This window comes from Gobius niger (genome assembly GCF_951799975.1).
Source record: "Gobius niger genome assembly, chromosome: 12".
Lineage (NCBI taxonomy): Eukaryota > Metazoa > Chordata > Actinopteri > Gobiiformes > Gobiidae > Gobius > Gobius niger.
The window spans coordinates 21,802,873-21,828,907 of NC_136863.1; the positions used below are offsets into that span (position 1 = coordinate 21,802,873).

Genomic DNA, 26,035 nt, shown 5'->3' on the forward strand with positions numbered 1-26,035 from the left:
TACACGTTCATCTGAATGTATGAATAATGAATAACATCTCATTAATTTGTGAAGAACTAGTGCCTGTGCACAAAACACACTTAATTACACTCATATTTCAGAAATGGGTGAAAACTAATTTGAGTTTGGTATTTATGAATAAAAGATGGTGCGTAACGAAACAGCGGGTGGCAATGTAGGAACAAGGGTCTTAAATATTTACTAAACACAACCTCAGAGCGCCACATTAAGTTCACTTCACAGACTGTGGAGAGAGCAGTTTTTAACAGAGGAAGCAAATCAGCAAACAAGAAAAAGTCCACTCTCGTCCGGGCAATTGGTGTTTCACCATTTTTCAAGACACAAAGTTTTACTGCAAGGATGCAGCTGAGAAACAAAAGGGTCTTTATAAAACATATGTTAAAGTAAATCTGTTTACAGCAGTAACACAAAAATATCAACATTAAAACTAAAGACAACAAAAAATAACAATAAATGGTACAGCAGGTGGTATGAAGACATCCTCTGGAGATAAGGCGAGTCTCAGTAGTCTCGGTGAAAACGAACAGGTTCCATTTCAGTGAAGACGTCATGTGGATGGATCTCAAAGAGTCGGATGGAGTCTCCAAAGAGAATCTTTGTGGGACAGAAATGTCTCACAGGTTGAGGACAGCAAATAGTATTTGCAACATTGCCACAGCTGCTTGAGACAGCGTAGACCTCTCGGAGACCATGCAGAGACTCAGCTGAAATCCAACCTGTTCGTTTTCACCACGACTACCTGGAGCCTCGCCTTATTGCCAGGGGACGTATTGGAGACACCTCCGTGACTACAACTCTAGTCTCCAACTACTCTCTAGGCCGATGAGATTGTGTATGCGCACAATCAGTCCAAGTTAAGGTCACGGCAGTCTCTGCGGTGTCTCCGCAACGCTCTCGAGGTCCTTAATGCAACAACAAACACTTTAATCGCAAATGGGCAAAAACATGACAATGAGGTTTGCAGCAAAATACTTACAATTACAGGAATCATTCTTTAAAAACAATTGCTTACACACACATAGAAAGTCCATCCTCTTTCCAAACTATTTCGCTCTGTAATATCAACCCATCTCTAACCAGCTCAGATTTACTATGGGTACTATTGCAATCTTATTTCTAAACAGCGTTTCACAGTAACATGTCCAAAGATCCAAGTCCAATATGTTTGGATAGTGTTGAGTGAACAACATACACAACTTCAACCACATTATCCAGGAAAAGGACATTTAGTGAGCTTTGCATGATCAGCTACACAAATTCAAACCCTGTATTCACGCACGAGTGACTCCACAACATGTTTCCCATTACTGTTTCTGCCACACATAAAAAAAAAAAACACACTACACTTATTAACATCTAATTGTTAATTTCAGTTCCTTTGGCAAAACAGAAAAAAATGCAATTAGAGGTGTGAATGCTTCAGTATTTTTCTCACCACGGAGATTGAAATCAAGGGTCGTTAATCTTGTAAAAACACATGTCATCTTCTCCTATTTCATTAGTCCAGACAGGCTTCAGAGAGGGCTCGGGGCTGAGGAAAACAGGGCCGGAGAGGAGCCTTGTGGGAGAAATTAATAAACAGTGGGGGCAGGGAATGTGTCTGGTATAGGCTTTTTTTTGGTCCGAGGAAACAGAGATGTGGTTCAGATGGCCTTGTCGTTCAGAAGCCTATGGTCCAGTGTTAGCAGCAGTCATACATTCATTCACACTTTAACATATATGCACATGGACAGGCTGTCACTCAAAGCAATCCCAACAGGCTGTGCAGTGAGTAATTACCAACATGTCTCCCATGTTAGATTACATGTTGCTGTCGACCCTAAGTATCCCCCAGGAACACGGCTGACAGCTCCTGCTACAACCACATGCAGCAGCCAACTCATTTTCACAGTTTAAGTGAATGTATTGTGTCGTGGATACTGCAAATAACATTTCTTTTTTAATTCACGGTTCAAAATCATTTTAATTATACTGTAAAAAACAATTTTAACGTTCGGAAATAATTTGCATTTGGAACCAGCTCTTAGACAAATGCATGAAAATATTACACACCGTTTCTCTCTCTCTATCTGGAGAAATAAAATCTTAAATAATATGTTATTCAGGCCAACAACAACAATAAAATCATTATCATGCAGAAAATATATGTGAGCGAAATTACCATATTTGGTTCTTTGCCCTCAACTGGTACAAAAACAATTTTCTGTCAACAAAGGTTTATATATAAAATATTAAATATACAGAAAGTACTTTCAGGTCTGGTATTCAGGAGATTTGTGTTTTGTGATACTGATGTTTGAATGATCACACCTCCAATATTGTTTGCATAAAAATTGGACTAAAAATAACCTTTGGCAACATAAAATCATAGTCTGAGGGTTTAGTGGTACTTTTGTCAAGAAAATACATTAAGTATGAATAATAGGTGCAACGGGCATGTCCAAATATGGACAAAACTCATTAACTTTAGGTTTAAGTGAACAGGACGTATGATCAAATATGGTGCCTGCCTTTTTCATGCTGTAATTTCACTCAGTTCACTACGTCGTCCAAAACCAACACATATATCATCACTTAGCACAATTATTCACCAATAAAATATGTGCGTTTCATCAGCTGACTATGGTTAGTTTTCAAGTTATGCAAAGAAATGTACCATGAATTTAGCCAGACTTGGGTCTTTTTCAGACTTCAGAGAAAACAGGAAGTCTCTGCTGATTGGTCAAATGCCACAGTAGTGGGATCTGTGATGTAGGGTGATCTCTTCAGATTGGCTGAGTGAGGACTACATGCTTCTTTACATTACTGATGTGCAGCAGGGAGGCCCGATGTAAAGTGTGCGCAAATAACCAAAAATAGTCCCTATTTGCTCTATAAAGGGTTAAAGTACGTTTGGTCTCTCATGAAGCCTGTGACAAAGCTTCAGTGAACTCAAAGCAGTCTTACAGTTTGCGTTTGGCACCCTTTGGTAAAATATACCACTTTATATCCTAATTTCAGGGCCATCAGTATTAGACATTGCGCGTCGTCGTAGCATTGTGTGAGCCTCCTCCTCTCCCATTAATTAGTGTAAAATGGCTCTCAGAAAACATGCAAATTTAATGATGCTGCACAGACGAGGGATTTGGGAATTGTTTGGCAAATTACCTGCTTGTTAACATCAGGTCACACAGTCTTATGGCTCGAAAGCAGCCGCCTGATCAACTGTGAGTAATATGTGGCGAGAAGAAAAGCAATTGACCTTGACTACAATTAGGAGGCAATAAGAAACAGATTAGAGGAACAAAACAAATTGTGTTTGGCGCAGAAAACAATTAAGAGGGGTTGATAGCAATGAAAATCTTTCTTTCTTTTTTTTTTTTATCTTTGGCTTAGTCAGGCTAGGACAGCACGGACACTGTATTTACTACCAAAAGATTTCAACAAGTCATGGGTTGCATTGATTTTGCACAAAAAGGCGGTGTTTAATGGGACAGATAGGGCAATCCAGGACCCATCATCGGGGCAGCGATACATCAGCGAGGAGCACCCCCTTGTCCCGCGAGCATGGTTCATTTTGTGGAATTTTTATGAAGGTCGTTTGGTCTCTACGCTCTGTTTCTCTGAGAATGGATGAGGAGGTCCCAGTACAGCAGGTGGCTCACCAGAGATCCTGCTGTTTTTGATGGGGACATTTCAAAGCAGTATTGATCCCAGGCAGTGCACGTATATATGTAATATACATATGTTTGTAAGTTTGTAATTGCTAAGGTCAGGAATGCCCCTCGGGAAATAAGGCCGGAATCGACTAAATTGAGAATGCCTGGGCCTTTAATGCATAAAGCAACAGGAAAGATGGTTCTCCTGCCATAGCCACAGATTACAGTTAAAATGATAGATTTTTGGTTGAAATTTGCTTTTTTCCTTGAAGAAATCACAACTACGAGAGGAACAACAGCCATATCCTGGCACTGTGGCGAGAGGCATTCTCAATGAGTGTTAAATAAATGATTGCCACAGAAATAAAAAGAGACATGTGACTATAGCTGCACTGGCTACAGCTTTCATTGATAAACATTTAAGCTGTTTCTGTGAGTAAAATTGCTAGAGCATTGATCAAATTAAGCATTTTAAAAGGGGAAAACGAGTCAAGTGTAGCTGTAATTGAGATTTATGAGCTGCCGAGTTTCAAGTGAATTTATGAAAATGTAAATGATGTCGCCAAACCATGCCAGATTTGCGGCTCTGCCCTTTGGCTGTTAAGAAAAAGTTGCTTGAATTTATCTTCACTGTCATTATTTGCGTGTCTGCCCCATATATCTGTGTGTGATACAAAAATGACATTATCTGCTTCGGGCCAATCGATCAAACTGTGAGCCCCGGTGTCCACGGCAGAGCTGTCGCACCAGTGTGACGCCTTAAGGATGAGAGGAGCTCATTAACCTGATCCGAGGGTGAAATATACTCAAGGATTGACCAAAATAACAGAAAATCAATGGATGAGACTAAGGCCAGGAGAAATGAGCTGTTGGGCAAATAGGTCACACGCCTGATTGATGTGTCCCCGATGACCTTTGACTTCTGATGAATATTAGAACCGGCCTATCATTCAAATTGTTGGGCATAAATAAATACATTAATGCTGCGTTTGCAATGCAACACATAAAGCTTGTGAGTGTAAGTTAAACTACAGTATGTCAGACACAGATGAAACAACACAGGACATTACAGCGCCATTATGTTATAATAGTCATGCACTCTCTCACGCTGAGCAGCTGGTATGCAAAACAGACCGGCACAATTCACGACAAAGCTATTACACGTCTAAATACTGACACTTTCGCAGAATACATTTGGAAACGTTAATTAAGAAACCCATTACGAAAGCTGTATGTTCTTAGCAACAGCTTATCCTGTCATTGTAAATTGTAATGGCAACGTGGTTTGAACAGCAGCGCGCTCTTTATTCTAAACGCTTGTCCCCATTCAAATAAAGTTGATATGGCAAAACAATCCGCGTCATGACTCGCGCCGAACTCAAAGGCTAACAAGTGAAAAACCCCAGAACTACGCTTACAGTTGCTGTCTCGTGTTTGGTTGGAGTTGCTCAAACATAGTCTTTTCATGAGTTTGTCGCATGAGCAACACAATCCGCACACAACATTCACAAATGACATTGAGCAGATGAGCAGATACTTCACAAATCACTTTGGGAAATACGAAGTAATTAAGGCAATCTCCAAACCAGCAGCTGTCGGGGCTCAGGGGGAAGCAGCGCTGCACAACGACACAGAGAGACACATGTAACATACAAGAGTCACAACACAGGACACTGCGGGAGAGAAGAGCTAAAAAGGAAGGAACAGAACAGTGAGGGAAGTCGCAAACAAAGTCATCAGCCTCAATGGGGAAGACAAGTGTCCAAACAAGCTACAATTACGTCCGTGATATTCACAATTACTGCGGATCATACGGAGCAAAAGTTTCAGCTCTTGTGCCCCTCGTGGTTGAGATCCCTCCTCATGTCCTCTAAGGCCTGCTCTTCTCTTTGGGGAGGCGATTTACAGCCACCTTGAAAATGAGTTCTTTGGGAGGCCCATGTCTCGGCCCTCTATCACAGTGTGGTGATCTGTTACCAGAAACACTCCCACTGTATTGGCCATAAAACTGCTCCGGTCCATATTAATGTACAGGCAGAACTGGGGCTATGAAGGACACAGGAGAGGCCGTCGCTCTGGGTGGTGTAATTTAGACGCTCACCGACACAGGACCAGCGGCGGAGTGCACTGAAGAACGGGACAAGTCTCTTCATTTAAACTGATTAGACACTGGCCAGGATCATTCCGGTGTTCTTGGTTAAAATTCATGATTCAGATAAATGTTTTAAGAAAGTCATTTGAAGCCTGGGTGTTTATTTTCATTTCCTACTAAAGACTTTTAATTCTATTGCGCGAGAGTTGCGACTACACAAGTTCAGCTACACAGCATATTATGAGCCATTGTCAACCCTGATGTTGCATCAATGCTCAAAGCAATTATAATCATGCTATTATTGTGAATGGAACCGTGTCACTCTGCTGCCTGAAAACTGTATAAAGTGCTTCTTAACTCAAGCCTGTGAAGAATCAGGATGGTAGGAATGGATTACAAAAGTTGCAAATCAGTTTGAACCACAATTAACATTTTAAAGGTGCATTATGTAAGTTTTTATGTGGAAACAAAAGTTGATATTTGTGTGTATTTGACCTTGTAGTGACCCAGTGGCTGTATGAGTGGTCAGCATGGCACATTTATTTTTCATCACAGTCTCTAGGACGCTCCAGGATCAATTGTTTGAAAGGTTTTCACTGCTGACGGAGCCACCGTGATGGAAAATAAAGGTGCCATGCTGACAATCATAGAGCCGCTGAGTCACTACAAGGTCAAATACGCACTAATATCAACTCTTTTTTTTTTGGCATAAAAAAGTTACATAATGTACCTTTAACCTGTGAGCCTCCGTCTTCATCAAGTGCATGTTGTCCACTTCAGCTTTACCCATATCTACAAAACTCAAACGGATATTTCCCCTCGGGCGGCATGGTAGCGCCTCCGCATCACAGCTACAAGGTTCCGGGTCCCGACCACTAAAAACATGTGCAATAGGTGACTTCTCCAGCCAGATGATTCTGACCACCAGCCTGGCTCCACATCATGGAGATGGGTCCCCGGGCCGTTGACCACTGCTCCTTACGGGTTGCCCCAGCGGCATCAAAGGATGGGTTAAAGGCAGAGGACAAATTTCCCTACGGGGACAATAAAGTATACAAAATTGTATTGCTTTTTAAATGCTTTTTTAATCACTTATTGTGGCTTTTTTGTTGCGCTTCCATCACACATTTTTGTCACTTTTATGTCACTTTTATGTCACTTTTCTGTTGCTTTATTGTCATGCATTTATGTTTCATTTTCATATTCGTTTTAGTCTCCTTTTCAACGCTACTTTGATGCTTTGAAGCTTTTCGATTTGGGTAGAGCCAAACTGGAGAAAATGTGCTCGGTTCAGGTGGGGCTTAAGAGGTTAAAAAGAGCAGGCTTTTAAACGGGAATAAAAAAGCCTTTACTACTTGCCATTTGGAGCACCGATAAAGGCCTTGTCACTGTGGCTGAACTGGCTGTCCCGAGTTAAGCCGGCGTGTAGGAAGCAAGGGTCAATTAGATCGGCACAAGTTGTCAGGGCTTTTACTCTCGAGTCTCTCACCTGTCTAAAGTTGTCCCGGTCAAGACAGAGCTCTGAACTGGAACAGGCCCTGAGTGTAATCTATCTGCGCTTTACTGTGTGTGCATGCAGCGGGTGCCAGATGCAGAGTAACTGGCTGACTTTGATAAGGTCAGCCGCGGGGGCCCCTATTGTCACAGAGCCGTGGCCCCCTGCCAGGCTTCGGGGTCCGTAATCACCGCTGGCAAACTGTCCCTCGCTCCCACCACCAAAGACACGGCCAGCGCACAATCGCCAACTCAACGCACACAATCCCCGCAAAGATGACACACGCGCTATAGTCCACAGTAAATATTTTTTCTGGCAAACACGGAGTCTCTAAATCTGTTTGGCGCTGTGGATATTGTCTAAATGGCATTGCCACTTTAGTGAATTCCCCGGCTCAATCCTTCTGTCTGTCTATAAAAGTCTGCCTCATAGCTTACCGCGTCCCTCGAGAAATCTGACGAAACATTTTTTTTTTTTTGGGGGGGGAAACGCTGCCAAAATGCACAAGTTAGTTCTGTGTTTGTTTTTCCTTAATCGGCGAATTGCGAGTGAGTGTTTGCAATGTTTCAACTGCAGTGACGAGTCCGTGATGTAACGCTGGAATTGTTTCAAGTCTCGGAAGACGCGGTCGACTTTGCTGAGACTGGAGCGTAGTTATTTAATCTAGTGTCTCTGCGCAGCCGCTAATTGCATTTTGACAAATTATCTGCGCGAGACAGTAAATCTCCAGCCAGAATAACCAAGGGAAAGGGTAGATAGAGGGTGTTTCAAAAAGATCACGCTGATAAAAAAAAAAAAAAATCAACAGGGCCTGACAGAGCGGGGGGAGAAACTCTCTAATGCTTGACGTAAGACTGGCTTCTGACAGGATTTGATTTACACAATATAAGTGAACGCAGAGGGGCCCCCGTGTGCAATAGCCAGACTGCGGCGTGACCCAGACTCTGTGTCACAGTCTACGCCCGTCCCAGGGGAATGGGTGGGTCCGTGCTACACGACGTACATGTTTTCCTATGAGAAAGTGGAAACTACCATTGATTGAGATGTAGTTTCTGCTACTCCATTTAACACCCACCTGTTACTGCGAGCAGCTTTAAGAACTAAATATAGTGCAACCTCTGAACTACAGAAAACAATTTTCTTTGATCACAAAAAACAGCGGCAAGAATCAAGTATCATTGCCACACAGTTTGCTCTCAGTCAGCCAAAACTGTAAGAACAGACATGGGGCCAGTCATCTTTTGTTCAGGTGACCAGAACACCAGAATGGATTTTCTCTAAGAACCACTGACTTTCCAGTTCAAAGGAAACAGAGATCTTTATCATCAAAACTGCGGGAGAAAACATTTTAAAACCAATGCATCATTTTCGAAACGGGGCCCGGAGCCGCCTTTGTTCCCGAGGCGTGGCGACACTTCGATACTTACAGAAAGTTGACGCAGCCAGTGCCCGGCGGTGGAGCGATCCACACAAAACTGAAGCTGTTGGAGGGTTGGTGGCTCACGTGGGACGCGACCACACTGCAAACAAACTGAGTGCCACTGAACTGACGCTCGGGCAACACACCTGCAGGAGACAGAATGGGAGAATTACATTTACGGAATAAGAAAACGCTAGCATAGGGATACTTGTGTTCTTACATTTTTTTCCATTAGTAACAAAACATCCTCTCTCGAATCTTTCCGAGTATTTCAAACATTTCCATGACGAGTTATAAAACCTTAGATGCAGAGTCCTTTCCTTTTAAAGTAACAGGATCTTGAGGCATAAACTTCAGCATCAGCAGTACATACCTGCCTGATCCCCTTCTCTCTCTATGCACTGTGCTGGCTCTATCGTTTGATCTACCACCACCCCTACTGTTATTTCTCCCTTCCACCGTCATCTCCCAGTTTTATTCACCACCCAGGCACATTACATTCCTCCTCTCGCCTCTCCTTCTTTGCTATTCATTTATTGCCACCTTCCCATGGCTGGAGCTCCACGCGGGTGCCTTTTATTAATGAGGGCCCGTGTACGGCTATGATTGCATCGATGTAATGGCATCATGTCACACAATCTTTTCTTTATAACGTAGAGTGCAAGGGCAGGACGCGGCCGGATGCATCAGTCACCGCAGACGTTCACAACACTTTAATTATTTACTATAACTAAATGGCTTTGTGGCAGCCAGGCAGCAAACCGTGCAGTAAATATTGTAGGTGGGGAACACTTTTGTGATCTGGTCAATTGTGAATAAAAAGGGGACGAAGTACTACAAGTATGTAATTACTTTCAATAGATCAATCAATCAACTATACCACGTCTACTTTCACTACTTTTGCTGCTACTTTTTTTTTTTTTTTTTTTACCAGTTGGGTGAACAGGACTGCAAACAAATGGAACATGAAAAAAACAACTTTTGTGTGTATGTGGTTAACAAAGCGTTTTCTATTTATATAACTTTAAAGCCACATCGCGTAGAATTTTACCCAACACATAAAATGGAAATACAAGCATTTATTTCATGACAGATATTTTTGCCATTGAAAAATACTTCATGAATGTACAAAGAAACATTTGCCTTTGCTGTGAGCGCTCAGCTCTCCTATGACATGACTCTACCTTTACCGGGAGTGGGTACGTGGGTCCAGCTCGTCTCCCTTGAGATGTTCCCTAAAGTCAGCAGAACTGACTGTGTGTATAATTTCAAATCATAACAACGCAGCCCAAGAAGTGACTTCCTGTTTCAATCCAGCACGCCAAAATAAAAGCACCAGTTCATTAGTTCAACTTTCTTTCTGCCTAACTATTAACAAAAAAACACTTAAAATGTGTGTATTTAATTATATTCTTGTAATGTTGTAAAGTACCTGCTGAACTAATCAATGAGACGAGATGCGTGCTTTTATTTTGGTGTGCTGGATCGAAACAGGAAGTAACTTCTTGGGCGCCATCATTTGATTACCCACTGCAGAAATATCATTTTCTGCGTCGAGCTTGTCATTGGGAGCATGTTTTGTACTGATGGCACCAGTATAGTCCATAATGTGACGCAGTGTGCCTTTAACTCTATTGTCATGTTGTTGGCTAATGTGCATGGGCATAAACACACGTGTGAATACGTATGAGTGTGCAGGCCTAATGTGTCAGATTTACGAGTTGCAGCCCTGTTCACGACTGTAATCACAGACTAATAGTGCTGCCGCGTGCCAATCACCTTCACTACAAAGTCCCTTACAGCCGGGATTTATAGCAGCACGGTCGCACAAGGGAGAGAACATAAAACACATTACTGTCAAGTCTTACACCGGTGTTGTTTTCGGAGTGTCCCACAAGCAAACCAAACAAAAATGATGAGGAAAGGAAAATGGGGATTCATGGAAAGTGTGTTTAAAAAAGTGTGTTAAATAATGTGTTAAAAGATACTGTATATATGTATATAACCTCTAGAAAACAGCAGGTTGTTTCTGCCCTTGTATAACATCAGGCATGCATTGAAAAACACAGAGGGGATGATACAGTGCAGAGTGCGGTCTGTCTACCACATTACCCCGGTGCAACTTGAGAATCCCTGCAGATGTTCATATTGCTAAGCTTGCAATGTGTGTGTGCTTTCATGGCAGTGGAAAACAGCTAAGAGACAAAAATCAAGACGAGGGAAATGCTCCGCAAAGAGCAGGGTCCACTGGGAAAAATCTGTGGTATTGAAGTACATTTAATATTTCTAAATACAGTCAAATGTATGTAAACTCTACAGTTATTAGGTAGGTAAGCATTACATGTATAAAAAGCTATACAAGTACTTTTTTTTATTACAGTTTCTTTTTTTATGCTTACACAGATTGCTAAAATAAATACGGGGAAATTTAATACTCTTTAAGCTAAGCATATACATGTTATTATGAGAAAATTAATTGACTGTAATGTGAAAAAAATATTTACAATAAAAGGCAACATAAAAGGAAAAATGCATTGAGAAGATATAAAAGAGGCAGAGGTGTGGGTAAAGGAGAGCAGTCGGAGCCGGGTGAAGATGAAAAGGCGTCCTGATGCACTCCAGGACACGGCTGCACTGGGACTGAACGCCGCTCACTGAATTTCGATTCCCACTTGAAAAATACACCCAGGCGTAAAAATGCAAATATCGAAACTAGCTCCTTTCATGTCCGGGCGTGGAGAGCAACAGTGAGAAACGTGTAACTCCAGTGAGATCTAAATCCTACATGTTCCACTGAAGCAACAAGCTATAGTAGTGAGCCTACAGAAAAAAAAAAAAAAAAAACAGGGCCCGACGTCCCCTGGTTATGTCCGAGAGATGGATGAGACGCATGAGAGAAGACCGAATGTTTCATCATCTCAGCTACGAGCTCCTCTGTCCTAACAGACGGGGGTCACCCACATCAAATGAGACGAAACTTTTACTTGTTACTCCTGGCTCTTTAAAAAAAACTTTGGAATGCACCAGAACCAAAACAGCAGACTCTCTAAATTGTAGGGAAATCTTATTTACCCATTTCAATTGGGAAACATTTGTATTCTTACAAAGCTGCACTTGTAGTATAGGCCATTAACCACTTCTTCAGTACACACAGAGCGCAATGGAGCATTCAGAGCACATGTCTCACAATCCTAATTCAATAAGGAGCCACAGGGGTATGTTGGAGGAGGATCGCAGCCACTACTGCCAGTGCGTTGTTGCTGTTAAGGAACTTACAAGCACTCAGAGAATGTAGTCTGTGCCAAGGCATTAGCCCTGTGTTATGATAATGTTATAGCGCCCATATTGGGAACAGACAAGTCATTTTCCACTCTCCTCAGTCAGTCCATGTACTGGACCAGCCGGTGTCCACATCCATATTAAATCAAAAATGGTTAAGGATGACCAGTCGCCAACAGCTGGTGGGGAATGTCAGGATTTCAGAGGGATGAAAGCCATTGTCGCCTCATCCCTTCATCAAACGGGGCGGCCAATCCAATCTGCTAACAAGTTTTTGCGCGGCGCCAAACCATTTGTGTCGCGTCCGTAAAACACCAGCGTCGCATCTGTTTATGTGTCCACTTGAACATCTCTTTTCTGGTTTTCAACGTTTTTATTTGTCTTTATATGTCACTTTGCAAAGTTAATGAGCATTTCACAGCCAAGCACAGAACAAGTCAAATACATGGAGTGCGAATTCTCCCCCGATGGAGCAGATGGGCAATTGGTGGCTCAGGCTGGCAGCGACTTCACACTGTAGGGCCAGCAGGAGCCAGCCGAACTGGCTTTAGAGCCCAACGCTACGCTTTGTGGCAGAAATACGAGAACATGAGATGCACTATTGAAACTGATGAGCCCTTTTCGAAACATTAGCCACTCAGACACCATTTGACATCTGTTTAGTTTTCAAACAGATACTTAACATGCTTGAGTGGAGTGCTTAACAACTGTCCTTCAAAACTCTCCAGCTTTTAGGGGTCGACTTGAGTTTAGTAGGACTTTTAAAATATTAATTTCATGATCATCACAATAGAGTTCGGGATGGAATGTTGTATGTTACGAAGGAAAGAGCAAACAACGTCCATACACTAACGTTAACTGCTGTGTCACTGTTGCACTGAAAAAAACGAAATATGAGCCACAGTTTAAGTAATGCACAAATCTACACAAAGCCCACCTATTCTTTTTGTCATTGTCAATTTGTGGTTGAAAACAATTTAAAATTGCATCATGTCGCTCTCAAGTGTTTTATCAATTTGATCCAGTGCAGGACCAAATTAATAAAAATGTGGTCCTTTTTTAAGATAGAGTAAAACACCTAATTGGATTAAAGCAGTACTAAGTATCTTGTTCAACTTAATAAATCCTTTCCATAGTCCCTCTGGGGGTAATACAAGTGTTAATGGGATGATTGGGGGGTCTTTCATCTCCCCCTGGTATCTCTGGCCAGAAAACCACAATTGCATCTTCGCTGCCTACGGGTGGGAAGCCCCAATACACACTATTAGAATCATGAAGAAGAAGCTAACAGGCTAACAGGCAACGCTAACTGCAGGCTAGCGCCACTTAAAAAATATTTACAGCCAAGTTTGAGTGAAAAAAAATATCTCCATTGTGCAATTGGATGTTACGTTGTCTTTTCTATCAGTGTAGTATTTATTCTCACGGACAATTTAGGAGTAAAAAAACGCAACATGCTACGACACCTGCAATGGCGCTTATGGCCTCTAGGGGCATGAGTTACTTAGTTCTGCTTTAAATAAAATTATTATTTAAATTTAAAATATCAATCTGTGCAACATAAAAAGATTATTTTTAAGGTAGGTTCACGCAAAAACCTTTTCCAGTGTGGTAAATACATCCAACACACATAATCTTAAAATCTTGATCATAATCATAAAATTATTAGTCTTTTAATTATTGAATAAGCCTGGCCTGGCTAATGCCAGAGTAAAATCACATGTGATCTGGGGGCCACCAATTCATTTTCTCGTATAGGTGTGGTTTACAATCGTCCATAGCTGTTTATTGGGCGCTACGAATGTCTATCATATCCGTCTGCACGTAGCCACAGCCAATAGTATCATCGTATCCGATGACGTATGACGTACCTGCTGTAAAATTTCGAGCTAAACTATTTAAAACACGGTCTAAAGCTTGATCGAAAAATAGCGTTGCATCTGCTGCTGTCATGTTGGATCCGTATAAAAACTTATTTTTTTTTAGCCGTAAATAAACTACAAGCTTCCGTGTCTCGAATAGCGTGTCATTATCTTGCCGTCCCTCCTCATTCTGTGATTGGTTCCCAAATCCATGTGAAGATTTCAGCCATGGTCCCCAGGCTGTTGTGCAGTTCGAAATGATTCGAGCGCACACAACAGTCTGGCGTTAGCCAGGCAAGAATAAGCCAGGAATCCTAAAAATCGTAACAGTTTGAACAATGCAATTGTAATGGGTTACACTATATGTTCCTTGACCCCATTTTACTGAACCAGAACTTAACCTTTTAATGGCCTTAAGTTTAAGGTTCTGGATGCAGACTTACACTGATAATAGTATATTTAGGATCATACTTCATATCCATAAAGACATGAAAGGAGTTGAGTAATCACTGCTTGGAATATTAATAGTGGAAAATATCAATGTATATGACTTAAAAGCCCCATTACAGGCCTCTATTTGATTACATCTTGTCTAAGTGGTGCAGAAACGTGCTATCAAAAGCCCGTGAATGTATGGGAATGTGTCAAACGGCGGAATAATGCCCCTGTCAACATGCTCCCAGTGAATACTACACAATAGTGACATAAATGATATATCACAACAGCACTGACAGGCAGAGTCGGGACCTCAAACGCATTGTGCCAGCTCAATGGGCCCACGCTATGAGATTGTACGATTCTGTGCTCAGCCGGTCCGCCAAAAAAACCACTGTAGGGAGCCGCGCGCATGACAACGCGACTTTCGATACGCCATTGGCTGGTCCGGGCATCCATCTTAGCGCCTGTCAATCATGTCTACATTTGGAAAAGCTGTGGTTCAGTGGCAGGGCTCCAGACCAGCGCTGCCAAAGGGAGGAAGCTGTGTGTTGATGTGGGTGATAAAACATGCCACTGATGGAGAGAGAAAGGACGAAAAGGCGCGCTGTGAAAAGTATAGTTGAGGCTACGTTCAGGCTACAAAAACAGAGAAAATTCATAAGATAAAAGATCATGCTCGTCTTTTAGGGCATCAAACTGCTCTGAGTGTTGCAAATGTTCATTCAGCCAAGTTTCTATTCTGGGCCAGCAAGTTTTATTGGACATGACAGTACTGCGTGAAGCACAGGAGGAGACATTTGGCAAATTGTCGAGGCTCAAACTGTTCTGCAATTGCGCTGCAATCTAACCATTGAGGTCACGACGCCAACTATAACATTCATTTTGGTGAACGCAATGACATAAAAACTAGAATATTACAATTTTGTAGTATAATAGTGTTTCCATTTACAAATAAAACAGAAATTAATGTTTTTTTTCTTCGGTTAAGCCACACAGCTGTAAAACAAGTCATGTACACATTACACCTATTTTCTCCATATATGCATGTATACTAGATTGACGGAACAATTGCTCTTTCATTCCGACCTCCATTGTATCTCACAGCATCCATCATCCATCATCCGTAAACTGAGGACCAGGCCCCACATGCACACACTCCCACACAGCACACACAGCCCTGCTTATTGTACAAGCTGCCAGTTTGGCTCGGGCTAAAAGTAAAGAAAAGTTAGAACGCCGTGGCCATACACAATAACTGTTTTAAGTGCATTGCCTACTCATGTGCAAGTAATAATACGGGGGAATGTTTTGGGGAAAATATCTCAGTAACCCCTAAACTACAAACTGCTCAGATTAAATGTGGATACAAGGCTTAAAGGGATATTGCAGGATTTCTGACATAGGGCTTAATTTCCTAGTTATCCAGAGTGTTGTGGATTTCTGGAGATTTTTTTTATTTATGCAGTCCTTATAGTTTAGTGGTGCTAGGCTAGTGCTAGGCTAGCGCATGTCTATGGTAACTAGTAGCCTGCATTAAAAACCTCTTCAAAATTATCCGGTAATCCTCCAAACGTTGCCATATCTGATTTGTAGAAAGCTCCTTTGTGAATTCCACGTGTAGTAATGCCGGCCGGAGGTAAACAAACTACTGTAGATCCGGTAACCCAGCAGATCACTCCGCCGCTACGTAGCTTACAACCAGGAAGCTGAATTATAAGTTCCTTTAAATGCAAAATGGATATATTTCAAACATTATTCGGTCAACACAGACGTGTATATTGGTAGTCTGGGGTTATAAGTTATTTGCCTCAGGTGCACGGTGCTTGGGTCAGACTGTTTTTAATGCAGGCTACTAGTTACCATAGACATTCGCTAGCCTAGCACTAGCCTAGCATCACTAAACTCCTCAAATATAAGGACTGCATGAGTAATAAATTAATATCTCCAGAAATCAGCAACACTCTGGATAACTAGGAAATGAGGCCCTATGTCAAAAATCCTGAAATATCCCTTTAAAGTTAAACTGTTATCAGCCACATGTTTGGGAAGTCATAATGTTGTTTGTGACATAGTAGTATCTTTACAGACCATCTCAATTGAAACCAATATAGTGTCCCAATGTATTCCAAAAGTTTGTATAGGTGCTCTTGGGAAAGGGGTCCAATTTGAGTGCCTGGGTTTGCTGCTTTTATATAGCAACAAATTACTAAGAGTGTATGTCTCTGTTTGAAGCAATATGAACTGAGAAAGCACACATTGGACCAGTTAGATCAGTCATATGATGAGCTTGGATGCTTATTTATTGACAAATATGCTCAAAGAACATGTGTCTGGATAGATAGTATGAGTGGCTACCCAGGTCAGGAAAGGGAAAAATTGCAGTTTCAGGAGTCCTTAAAGGTTAGCAAGTATTGAACCTTTAGCTCAATTTGGCCGAGTATGAACTTTAAATACCATAAATACCAATCCAATAGAGAGCAAAAGAGCTCTCTCAGGCATAAGAACATGAAGTGCTAATGCAAGGCCTAATTGAAGTAACAGAGCAAGGCCTCCAGAGACCTTCAGACGATGCCAAATGTGGACCATCATCCAGCCACAGGAGGAACTGAGTGGCAAAGTCATCAAACACCCCTTTTCCCACAGTGTGTGCATCCTTGAGCGTGCAGTTTCACCACCGTACATGCGCCTGGCCTTCCATCCGTCACCGCAGCCCATGAGCGACTGTGTTTTCCGCGGGTGTGTGTCAGTGTAGCAGCGGGCACAACTAATTTGATTTTTAATTCAACATGACTTTCGGACTGATAGCTTGAGCAGAGGATTAATTAATCTAACGTGACATGCGCTGATTTTCTGCACCCGCGTCCCGCTCCTCACCCCTCGACGCCACAAAACAAACAAGCGGGGGCATATACGCAGAGACCGGCGGCGACAGGTGGGGCACCAGTGGACAGCTTTAGACGGACCAGGACAGTGCAGGCGTGTTTCTTCTTGTGTGTAAATGTCGATGAATAAAAAGTGTCAATCAGTGGTGCTGGGAGGCAGTGCACTAATAACTGCAAACGGTCCAGTCCTTGTAACAAGGGAAAACTCAGAGAAGGTCATATTCTCTGCCAAATCTGGGTCACTTTGGATGTGGATAAATTATTTTTGTAATGAATACATGGACAACAGATATGAGCTGTACAAAGACAGGAAAGGATGCCAGCTAAATATCCTTCTGCAACGAGTTCAAAACATTGCTGAACCTAAATACACAAAATGAGTATGTCAACTTTAAAGAACTAAGTTGTTTACCTTAATAAACCCCTTTCGTAGTCCCTCTGGGGGTAATACAAGTGTTAATGGGATGATTGGAGGGTCTTTCATCTCCCCCCGGTGTCTCTGGCCAGAAAACCACAATTGCAACTTTCCCTACACCGGGTCGGAGCCGCCAATACACACTAGTGGAATCACGGAGAAGAAGCTAACAGGCTTTCATCCCCATTGTGTAATTGGCTGTACAATATCCCTCTCTCCCTTTGCCGTTTCTGTCTATTTACTCTCACGGACATTTAATGAGTAAAAAAACGCAACATGCTACAACACCTGCAGTGGTGCTTATGGCCTCTCGGGGCAAGAGTTACTGGGTTTGGCTTTAAGAAGAAGTGATAGAGATTTTTGAAGAGAGATGCTTCTGTTCATAGATTTACTTTTCTGACAAAAGATGTGATGAAAGGTCTGAGTTATACATCCCCGCAAAAGGAAATGTCAGTGACCCAGGCTCGATCAAATGATGCAAAAAACCCACACGTTTTACAGAGAAATATGTCAAACTCCACTGTCTTTCATTGCCTTTATTTGCCTTTCTCGCTTATACTCATTGGCAGCGGACCAACCTCTTTCCATGGCAGAGAATAACAGAGCTTTTTGCACCACAGGGACCACACATGGGAGGAGCTGCCTACGCCTGCTGCTCTCTCCTGCTGAATAAAACAAAATATATATATATATATATATATAAAAAATAAAACTGGATGATTTCTCTATACCCAGCTCCTGTTTTTGTCATCCTTCTGCTCTCTTGGTCACCTTGGACCGTCTTACCATACATTTGGATGCAAACAAATGCAAAGGCTGAGGGAAAACACGCTCAAACGTGCGTATAAATACATATGTACTGCTCACTCAGAGGCACAAATTCGCAGCGGGACGCAAAGCATGTTCGGTACACCTAGGGAAGCTGTGGGAGTTCAAAGAAAGGACTGCGTTTGTCAGCCGAGCTCGTGTGCACCAAGTGAACCAGGGGAACGCGCCACGATATGTGCTCCAGCAGGTTCACCGTCCAACCAAAGAGGCAGGACCTGTGCTTTTAAGGTGTACTGTATGGCTAGTGAAGCTAAAATTAATAATGGATGATGTACTTTTCAATTCTTTGAAGGTAGAGAAGTTTCAGATGCATCCTTCCGTACGTACAGTGGGTTTTAAAGTTATGAATGCAGCTGTAAGTTCAACCCACCTGTCTGTGGCCTGAGAGGATGGGAGAAAAGTTGCAAGAGTGCAGTTCGGAAAAGGACTCTTCCGGGATGTGAGTGAGTGGAAAAGTCCAGTACTAAAGAAGCAAAGAGGGGGGGAAGATTTACAACAAGCCAACTCATCCAATTTCAACTCTGATCTTGCCGTGTGCCGCAGAGAACACAAATCACCTCCCATACATAACCTCGGCCTGACAACTCATTTCATCTTCTGCACTAATGAATCCATCATCGGTGGGGAGATCTGCCTTTGGGTACCTCCGTTGCGAAAGCAGAAGGAGTAATGGCTTGGATTCGCAAGTCATCATCATCATCATTATTATTAGCAACAATGTCACCACCAGCACCTTGTTTTTCTGTGAACTTTGGGGGAAACTAATAATTATTTATGACAAACAAACGCAAACCGAAGTCATGACTAATTCGGTTGTTTTATGTACATCTCTGGGGTGTTATTAAGAGATCCAATCTGGAAATAATGGGAGCACTGACCTTTTGTCCCTAAAATAATATTTGGGGCCTGTCGCTCTCAGCCAAACAACAGTTAGAGGATATCGACTGTAATTATTTTTGCCATGGCAGAGCTGCCAAAAGAAACCCTTTTTTTTTTTTTTTTTTTTTACAGATACAGGGGAATAGAAATAAGTCTCCAGCTCAGCAATGGAAAAAGTATAGATGATGTTGTGCCAGGGAGGCTTTCACGTAATAAAAATGGCAGAAGGCAAAGATACAGTCCCGATCAAAAGTTTAAGACCAGTTGAAAAATGTCAAAAATTGGAGCCAACTGCAGCCCAATAACCAGTGGGTCCCACAGATGAGGGCCTTAGTCTGAGTGGTGTTCTCTGTAACATCTGCACTGAGCCAGTCTCTGCACCACCTGAAGCGCGTTTTGTTTTTGAAGCCGTTCAGTCGCGATGCCTATGTTGGTTATTGGGCTGCAGTAATGGCCTTTATGTGGGTCGAGGATCGTCCAGTGACTTGACGGGCAGCTAACCAGATCCGCTGGCTCTGTGCTTGGAACTTTTTTTTGAGTCTTCCACTTGACATTTTTGTTCCATAACTTTGGCAAAGATTGGTTGGATTGGTTAAGAAATTCAACATGACTGTCTTGCTGCATCCGACCTCAGCAGCAATGGTGCGCTGTGTGCGGCCCTGCTTATGCAGCTCAACAACCTGACCACCCTCAAAATGTGAATTTGTTTTCTTGCCTTTGCTATCAGGATGTCAGGACAATGTGAATACCTGACAGAAGAATTTTGCACAGATTTGTCCTTTTAAACTTTTGATCATTTCAGTTTATTTATTGTTTTCAATATAACGTTTATTTTTATTTTTTTCTCACTCCCATTTCTTGTTGTTGCATATTGAAGTTCTACTTAGAACTTTCTTAATAATTTTTGAATTTTAAAACTTTGATCGGGACTGTACTTGTGTAACTGTGACCCAGGTGGCTTTAACACAGAAGTAGTACAACATGTTTTGGCCTGTAGGCTTTATTCTACAGGACAGTGTGTGTAAGATCGGATTCCAGTGCAAAGAAACAAGCAAAGTCGAACTGTCAGTGAGAAAAAGCGGCAGTTCGGAGATTCACCTTGGCAAAGTTGCAACAGGAAGGTTATTGTATGGATGATTGTCAAAGCAGGTGCCTCCGTGTTGAGAGTGTCATTGGAATTTGAATGCACTTTGCTCTGAGTGGATAAGTCAGAAGCAGCAGAGCTCTTATGGTAGCGGGAGATGTATGTGTGAGTACGAGGCAGCCTAAGCGGCACAGTCAGAAAGCTGTCACGGAGCGGGCTGATCACAGAAGTGCACTGTGTTTGAAGTCTCCCAGGGACTGACAGCTCTTCTCCCCGTGGGACCCCCAACCCCCTCCTCCCTCCACCTCTCTCTCTCTCTCTCTCTCTCTTTTTCCCGCACCACACACTTTTCTATATCATTCCTCTTCATCCTCTTTCCTAATGCACAACTCTGTTTCTCACCAATTTGATAAAGGGAGCTGGGATGCACAGGCACACCTCGGAGGTCTCGTGGGATGCTGGGAATGCATCGAGCCTGCAAACACACCTGTGAGCTTGTCTGTGTAAATAGTGACATGATGAGCTGCCATCTCTCATTGCCTGACATTCGGCTTGACATTCAATCTTGGCTTTGTGGCATGAGGGGGACGACAGCCGACCTTCAGCCCGCAGATGGATGAGTGTGCAGATCCGTTACATTTGAATCCGTAATTGCGCATAGTGAGCAGAAAGTCGAGTAATTCCCCTATGTATTTCCATTAAGAAGCATGGCCGTGATTACACTCCGGCCCTCACACCCCGGCTATAGCCCCGCCTCCGTGGGTTCAAGGTGCAGCAGGTTTTCGTCTCTAATCGCCCGTGCACTATAGCAAGAGCCCATCCGTCACGAGGACACCGCGCCTACTGGATGTCCCTGTCACTAAGCTGTCTATTCTGTCAGGCGGCCAGATCTATCACATTTGGCTGGGCACTGGCACCGTTCGCCCTGTAAATACATACAAATATGCAAATCGATGACAAAATAAACATCACCCTGAAAATGAGCCATCTATCAACGACTACTTTGTGAGCACTCAGCACTGGCACAGAGACACCAATCAGCCGTTCCATCACAGTGAATCAACAAGAGCCTTTTGCACCCTTTTCTCTTGGACTAGCATTCAGAAAGACGTGTTTGGTCTTGGCTGTGACTAACGCTACTTTTTCAAGATTTAGGCTTCTTCTTTTTTATACCTGGCATACCATATTATCACCTTATTCCACCCCGCCCACTTCTTTTTGCTTTGCCTCGGACACTTCCGGTACGGTATGCTGACGTGACACATTGATGGTTAGCTACATGAAGCATAAACAACGGACTAAATAGGTGTCTGGTTTGTTTACGTCACATAAACCGTTCAGATAACTATAGCATAAAGAACATACCAAAGGCTCGATCTCGCTCCAAATTACAAAATCCATTGAAATCTTCATCCTCTGTGTCACTTCTGAACAGTCACCTTGCAACTACAGGGCACGGAGGCGTAATTGCACCGTTGACAAACCTCTCCCGGCAGCACGTTTTTCAAGCTCTCATTTGTGAACTCGTTCCTCTAGCTGTGGCCTTCTAGCTTTTAGCCCGTGATTAGCTTTGTTTTGTTTTCTTCTCTAAGAGTAACCTCTGCCTCTCGCTCACTCCAAACTTTCTTTCTGCTGCTCGATAAGCCTCCAGAGCCCTCTAGTGGCAATATATTTGAATTTAAAAAAAAGGAAAGAAATCACATAATTAGTCACTCCAGAGTATAAGATGCACCCCCTGCCAAACTATGAAGAAAAGTGCGACTCATAGTCCGGAAAATACAGTAGTCCTGTTGCAGACCTTTAGTTTTAATATGGAATTCCAACAGTCCAAAAAAGTAGGTTAAGGTACTTTATGTGAAAAGTTTACGGACCATTGTGGCAAAATCCGAGCAACATTGGGATTCCTGTCCCTTTGCTCATCAACATCAGCATGTTTATGGTTTACACTTGAAATGACTCAGTGCATCAGCATATCTGTGGAAAGCATGGTGAAATAACGCCGCCGCACTGTCCTTCTCATTTCCACTAAAATGACACTGTTTTGTCTGATTCGTCACTACAGTCAGAGCAATGCAATGCTGTGGTAAGGATTTAAAACAGAGAACAAATAGGAGACGCGAGACAACTCACAACAGAAGCTGCCTGTATGGAAATGAACTTCTCCAGTCTGTCATTGTCTCTCAGAGCTCCATCACACGTCACTTAATTTGACAAAGAGTGGGAGTTCAGTTCTGACAACGTCGTGAAAATCCCCTCCTAAAAAGATGCTAAGTCTATTGGGAGCTATTGTTGAGGGAGTGGACACTTATAAATGTTTATTTCTGTCTTGTCAGAGAGCGTCTGACGGAGATCCTGTGTCAGGGAATATAAAGAGGACAATTAGACAGAGACACGGGGGTGCAAAGCGGGGAGAAAATATGTGTTTGAATACATATGAACGCTGGTGGCAGTGCACTTGCTTTATGAGCTCCACACACAGAGGAGCAGCGGGGTGACAGCCACGGGGAGTTTCGGGGCCTGGTGTGCAGGCGTCCTGTCTGCGAGTGCCGCGCGAAAACCACAACAGCCACAGAACCCCGCCACACAAGCACTTGTCTCTGTCTGCGCCTTCAACAAATACCACAGCACTGCACCGAATTAGAGCTCGGATTATAGCAATAGAATGACAACGATTTTGCTGACTATAGAAAATGCACACATTTTGAAAAAAAAAAAGCTGTTAACATTTTAAAGATCCAGTGAGCATCAACACACGAGAATCACATGTATTTCAGAACATGCTTGATCTACTCTGTAAATGTAGCAGCTTAAGCATATTTTAAGATCCCATGAGAGATGCTTGACTGTTTGCTGAGGATAGTAAATAACTGCAATCTTTGCTATTCGCTAATTGCTATCAGAGATGGGGATTGTAGTTAAAAGTCATGAGAGCATTGCATCTTCAAATGATAATATTCAAGAAAAGACAAGATGGAACTTTTTTTATCTCGCAACGGAGAAATTCACTTTATCGGAGATATCAGAATATCTGAAGTAAAAGTTAAAAACAACAACATAATAAAGTGAATGCACTGTGTACCATGAATAGTGGAGGAAAAAGCAATGAATTTGAATTACTACAACAGACAGAGTAAGCTCATTCCTTCACACCAATAATTGCTTTAACCCCTTTCAAATCTCGTAAGTTCTAATTATTTCATAAGACTATAATCACTTGTAACGTATCTGGGGCCTCTGCGTGCGGTCTACATAGTAGCAGTATATTTTCAATGCTGTCTTGATGCATCTGTCTGACACATGTTCCCAAAGTCTGTAACTTATACAATTTTGGATTGATGAGTGCTACACAATTTAACAAGGACTTCTCTTCTCTGAGCCTCCATCACAATTGTGAGCTTGCTGTTATGCTTGTTGTTTCTGCACAAATGGCCCAAGTATCTTGTTTATGTATTAGTCACTGCACTGCCATGCTCAGTGTTTATATGGGCTGCCAGATGGAACTCTCCGGAAGAATCCCTGGTTAACCTCAATGAAAACAGTTTAGCGTGGCTTATCTCCCCCAAATTAATGTTTATATGTATCGTTCAAGGCAATCCAACGGAGACACTTTCCAGAAGCAGCATAGCAGACTGACGGGGCCGATTGCAAAATGCATAAAGGAAGAAGTCACTTAATGCCACCGAAAAAACAGCCGTCACAAACTTACAGTTCCACATGCTGCACCGATCACTCCCAAGAGCGGTCCCCCAAAACTTTTAAAATTAATGAGAGTGAAGCAAAGGTGACGCAATTTCAGCTTGGATGCCTCCCCAGTAAAAATGCCGGTGCCAAGACACTAGAGCAGGGCTCGCGGGTGTGGAGTCAGTCTATGGGAAGAACAGTGGACTAAGTCAGAATAAGTGGCAGCAGTTCAGCATCAGTAAGCCCAGTTCTCTGAAGACCCATTTTCGAATGTGCTACCACCTCCCGGACAGCAATAAGGAATATATCCACACTTTTGTCCCATGAGACAGCAATTCTGATGGAAAATAAAATGAAAACATTGGGAAAGATTGAAAGGAGAAATTCCATGGACTCTTTTCAGAGCAATTAACCATGCAAAACAAATTATTCTGGATTTTGAACGGTCAAAAGTCCTCAATATGGCTCCCAACACAGGCAAACATAGACTGACCAAAACTCAAAAACAGGCCAGTCCTGAAAAGAGGACGGGTGCAGAAAATCTTTTAAAGAAGAACTAAGTAACCTGTTTAACTTAATAAATCCTTTCCGTAAGGTTCCATTGAGTGTTAATGGGATGATTGGTGACACCCTGGTGTCTCTGGCCAGAAAACCACAATTGCAACTTTCCCTGCACCGGGTCGGAGGCCCCAATACACACTAATGGAATCACGAAGAAGAAGCCAACAGGCTAATGGGCAAAGCTAACTGCGGGCTAGCGCCACTTAAACAGTATTTACAGCCAAGTTTGAGTGGAAAAAATTATCTCCATTGTGTAATTGGATGTACAATATCCCCCTCTCCCTTTGTCGTTTCTGTCAGTGTAGCATTTACTCTCACGGACAATTAATGAGCAAAAAAACGTAACATGCTACGACACATGCAGTGGTGCTTGTGGCCTCTAGGGGCATGAGCTACTTAGTACTGCTTTAACTGAATTGTCTAAAATAAATGGTGATTGAAGGAAAAAAGGTGGGGAACCACATAAAAAAAAACAATTTGGAAAAGGGTCTTGGAGTGTAAACGCTTTGTGTGCATTGGACTTTCTTGACAGTTGACCCGCTGCCATATAAAACAAGGTCCCTTTGTTCTGTTGTCATCGGACACTTTCCTTACCGTCTTTGTTCTTGATTAAACATTCATTTCTTTTCATTTCAACATCAATAATAATTCATTGGCTCGGCATTAAAACCACATCATCCCCCTCATCATCCATCATGTCCTGTCACGATGGGGCCGAGGAAGTGCTCTCTGACCCTCTCTGGGAACGGATGCGGATCCCTGTGTTGGGTCATGCTCGCAGTCCGAAGTGCTAAGATACTTAAAACGACTGAAAAATGGCATTTTGAATGGTGGAAATGAGGCAGCAATTCTGCTGTTAATATAATGTGTTCTTTCATGAGGTCTTATAATCGTGTTAACCCTTTAGTTTAACCTACACAAACATGTTCAGAAATAGGATTCTTGTGTTAGTGTAGCGTATCTGCACATCTCAGTCTTCTCTCAAACACAAATGCCTCGTGGATTCTTTCGTTTGAAAAATAAATGGCACAATTAAGTCTTTGGTGAGGAGCGTATACTGGCAGAAGTCGTGTGGGTGAGGAGGACACTCTAAACAGTCTGTGGTAGTGGTGTCTTTTCAGGACTCACCGAAGCCAAAGGCAGCCGGAGCGGGGATCGGAGCAGACTGGACTGGAGTGGACGTGTAGAGGCCTGTCACCAGCAGGCCGTCAAAGGACACGCTGGTGGATATGGTCACTGAGGAGAGAAACAGAGAGAAAAGCAAATGAACACAATCTATTTCACCAGCATTTGGAAAGCCATACAGTCATAGACCGACATTGCCAGTATCTCACGTTATTATGTGTTTAAATTCAGGACAAGAATTACAGTTAAGTAATACCATGCTGTACATTGTAAACAATACAAACCCACCAAATGTACCAGAGGGTTTCACAGACATTTAGACACATAATTCCACT

At 42.6% G+C, this 26,035-nt stretch overlaps 1 protein-coding gene across 1 annotated transcript in view; it reads right to left on the minus strand.

Annotated features, from left to right (window-relative positions):
* Positions 1-26,035, minus strand: part of reln (reelin) — an 82,455-nt gene that overhangs the window by 38,593 nt on the left and 17,827 nt on the right. The window contains exons 2-3 of the mRNA XM_079567954.1: positions 25,704-25,811; positions 8,674-8,812 (exon numbers count right to left, since the gene is read on the minus strand). Coding sequence (XP_079424080.1) covers positions 8,674-8,812; positions 25,704-25,811 — 247 coding nt within the window. The remainder of the gene's footprint in view (positions 1-8,673; positions 8,813-25,703; positions 25,812-26,035) is intronic.